We start from the raw sequence: 2,500 nt of genomic DNA, 5'->3' as shown, positions 1-2,500 counted from the left end.
GGCCAACAGCTGACTCCTTGCCGACAACAGCTGACTCCGGACCGACAACAGCTGACTCCTGGCCGACAACAGCTGACTTCGGGCCGACAACAGCTGACTCCGAGAGGCGACAACAGCAAGTTCCAAATTCCAAGCTCAGAGACAAGAAAAAATTAAGGCTAAGATGTGACTTTGGAGATCGGAAGGCTAATGGAGGAGGGGGGGGGAGTGATTCGGGATTAGAGAAGCCGCGATGGCCGGGTGTAAAGTGGGAGTGGGAATCTTGGAATGGGAATGGAAGGGAAGGACGCCCGTTCGTAAAGCTGGTGGAAAGTGGGAGTGGGAATCTTGGAATGGGAATGGAAGGGAAGGATGCCCGTTCGTAAAGTGGGATTGGGAATCTTGGAATGGGAATGGAATGGAAGGGAAGGATACCCGTTCGTAAAGTGGGAATGGGAATCTTGGAATGGGAATGGAATGGAAGGGAAGGATACCCGTTCGCAAAGTGGGAATGGGAATCTTGGAATGGGAATGGAAGGGATGGATGCCCGTTCGTAAAGCTGGTGTAAAGTGGGAATGGGAATGGAAGGGAAGGATGCCCGTTCGTAAAGTGGGAATGGGAATCTTGGAATGGGAATGGAAGGGAAGGACGCCCGTTCGTAAAGCTGGTGTAAAGTGGGAATGGGAATCTTGGAATGGGAATGGAAGGGAAGGACGCCCGTTCGTAAAGCTGGTGGAAAGTGGGAATGGGAATCTTGGAATGGGAATGGAAGGGAAGGACGCCCGTTCGTAAAGCTGGTGTAAAGTGGGAATGGGAATCTTGGAATGGGAATGGAAGGGAAGGACGCCCGTTCGTAAAGTGGGAATGGGAATCTTGGAATGGGAATGGAAGGGAAGGATGCCCGTTCGTAAAGCTGGTGGAAAGTGGGATTGGGAATCTTGGAATGGGAATGGAAGGGAAGGACGCCCGTTCGTAAAGTGGGAATGGGAATCTTGGAATGGGAATGGAATGGAAGGATGCCCGTGCGTAAAGCTGGTGTAAAGTGGGAGTGGGAATCTTGGAATGGGAATGGAAGGGAAGGATGCCCGCTCGTAAAGTGGGAGTGGGAATGGAAGGGAAGGACGCCCGTTCGCAAAGCTGGTGTAAAGTGGGAATGGGAATGGAAGGGAAGGATGCCCGTTCGTAAAATGGGAGTGGGAATCTTGGAATGGGAATGGAAGGGAAGGATGGATGGATGGAATTGATGGATCTTTTATTGATCTCTTATTGGGGGAATTTTGTGTTTTTTGTGTGATTGGTTACGTGTCATTTTGATGTGATTTGACGATGGTGTCTTATGGTGGCTTTTGCAAGGCGTTTCCTCCCATAGGTCCATAGGCTCATATTCTCCTTGTTATGTTTGTTCGTGTTTTGTTATTGTTTCTCTCTCTCTCTCTCTCTCTCTCTCTCTCTCTCTCTCTCTCTCTCTCTCTCTCTCTCTCTCTCTCTCTCTCTCTCTCTCTCTCTCTCTGCAATTATATCTTTATTCTTCGAATTTTTTCTTCACTTTTCGTCGCCTTTTATTTTATTTTCTTTTTATTATTTTCTCTCTTTTGGCTATTTTTTCTTTATTCTTCGATGTTTTTTTCACTTTTCGTCACCTTTTTATTTTATTTTATTTCTTTATTATTTTTCTCCGCTCTTTTTATTTATTCTCCGATTTTTTTCACTTTTTTTCGATTTTTTTATATTTTTTTCTCTTGTTATTTTTCTCCGCTATTTTTGCTTTATTCTTCGTTTTTTTTCACTTTTCGTCGCCTTTTTGTTTTATTTTCTTTCTTTGTTATTTTTCTCCGCTATTTTTTTCTTTAGTTTTCTTTTTTTTCACTTTTCTTCGCCTTTTTTGTTTTATTTTCTTTCTTTATTATTTTTCTCCGCTATTTTTTTTTCTTTATTCTTCGATTTTTTCACTTTTTTACGTTATTGCTGTTTTCGTTCTTCGGGTTGTTATTATTACCTTCGCCAAGGAGGCTACGTTTTTGGTCGCGTTTGTTTGTTTGTTGGGTAGCGGGATAACTCATAAAATCTTGGTTTGGATCCGGATATTATTTATTTGTTTGTTAGCAGAACAAACAAATACACATACGCGCATACATACATACATATATATGTACATACATACATACATACTCGCACACACATACTGATCTATGCCAACCCTCTTTAAAATCCTCCTTCCGATCTTCCTTCTGCTTTAACTGCTTCCTCTCTTCTTTTCTCTTTCTTTTCTTCACTTCTTTCCTTCGTTCCTCTTCGCTGCGCATCCCTCGAGTGTTCCTTCTCCCCCCCCCCCTCTCCTTCTCCCTTTATTGGGGTCTTCTTTCTCAACCAAGTGTTTGTTTAGCATCGATCTCGTGTGGGTGTTTGCAGGCTCTTCTTTCTTTCTTTTTTTCTTGTGAGTTCTTCGTTTCTTTATTGGTTACATTCTTGTCTTTCTGTTTGTTTGTTTGGCTGGCTGGCTGGATGATACTGTTTCGGTTT

The 2,500-nt window shown here is 43.2% G+C and overlaps 2 protein-coding genes across 2 annotated transcripts in view; one reads left to right on the top strand and one right to left on the bottom strand.

The window, feature by feature from the left end:
* Window positions 1–2,500, top strand: part of LOC138867921 (D-glucuronyl C5-epimerase-like) — a gene marked incomplete at its 3' end in the record, with an annotated part of 165,273 nt that overhangs the window by 87,956 nt on the left and 74,817 nt on the right.
* LOC138867984 (autotransporter adhesin BpaC) overlaps window positions 1–2,500 on the bottom strand; it is a 6,953-nt gene that overhangs the window by 964 nt on the left and 3,489 nt on the right. Inside the window, exon 2 of the mRNA XM_070145291.1 lies at window positions 1–134. This exon is cut by the window's left edge and continues 964 nt beyond it. Coding sequence (XP_070001392.1) covers window positions 1–134 — 134 coding nt within the window. The remainder of the gene's footprint in view (window positions 135–2,500) is intronic.

Source organism: Penaeus vannamei, chromosome 33 (assembly GCF_042767895.1).
Source record: "Penaeus vannamei isolate JL-2024 chromosome 33, ASM4276789v1, whole genome shotgun sequence".
In the NCBI taxonomy this organism is placed as follows: Eukaryota; Metazoa; Arthropoda; class Malacostraca; order Decapoda; family Penaeidae; genus Penaeus; species Penaeus vannamei.
Note: the sequence above shows the minus strand (reverse complement) of the source record. Positions and strands in the feature narration are given on the sequence as shown.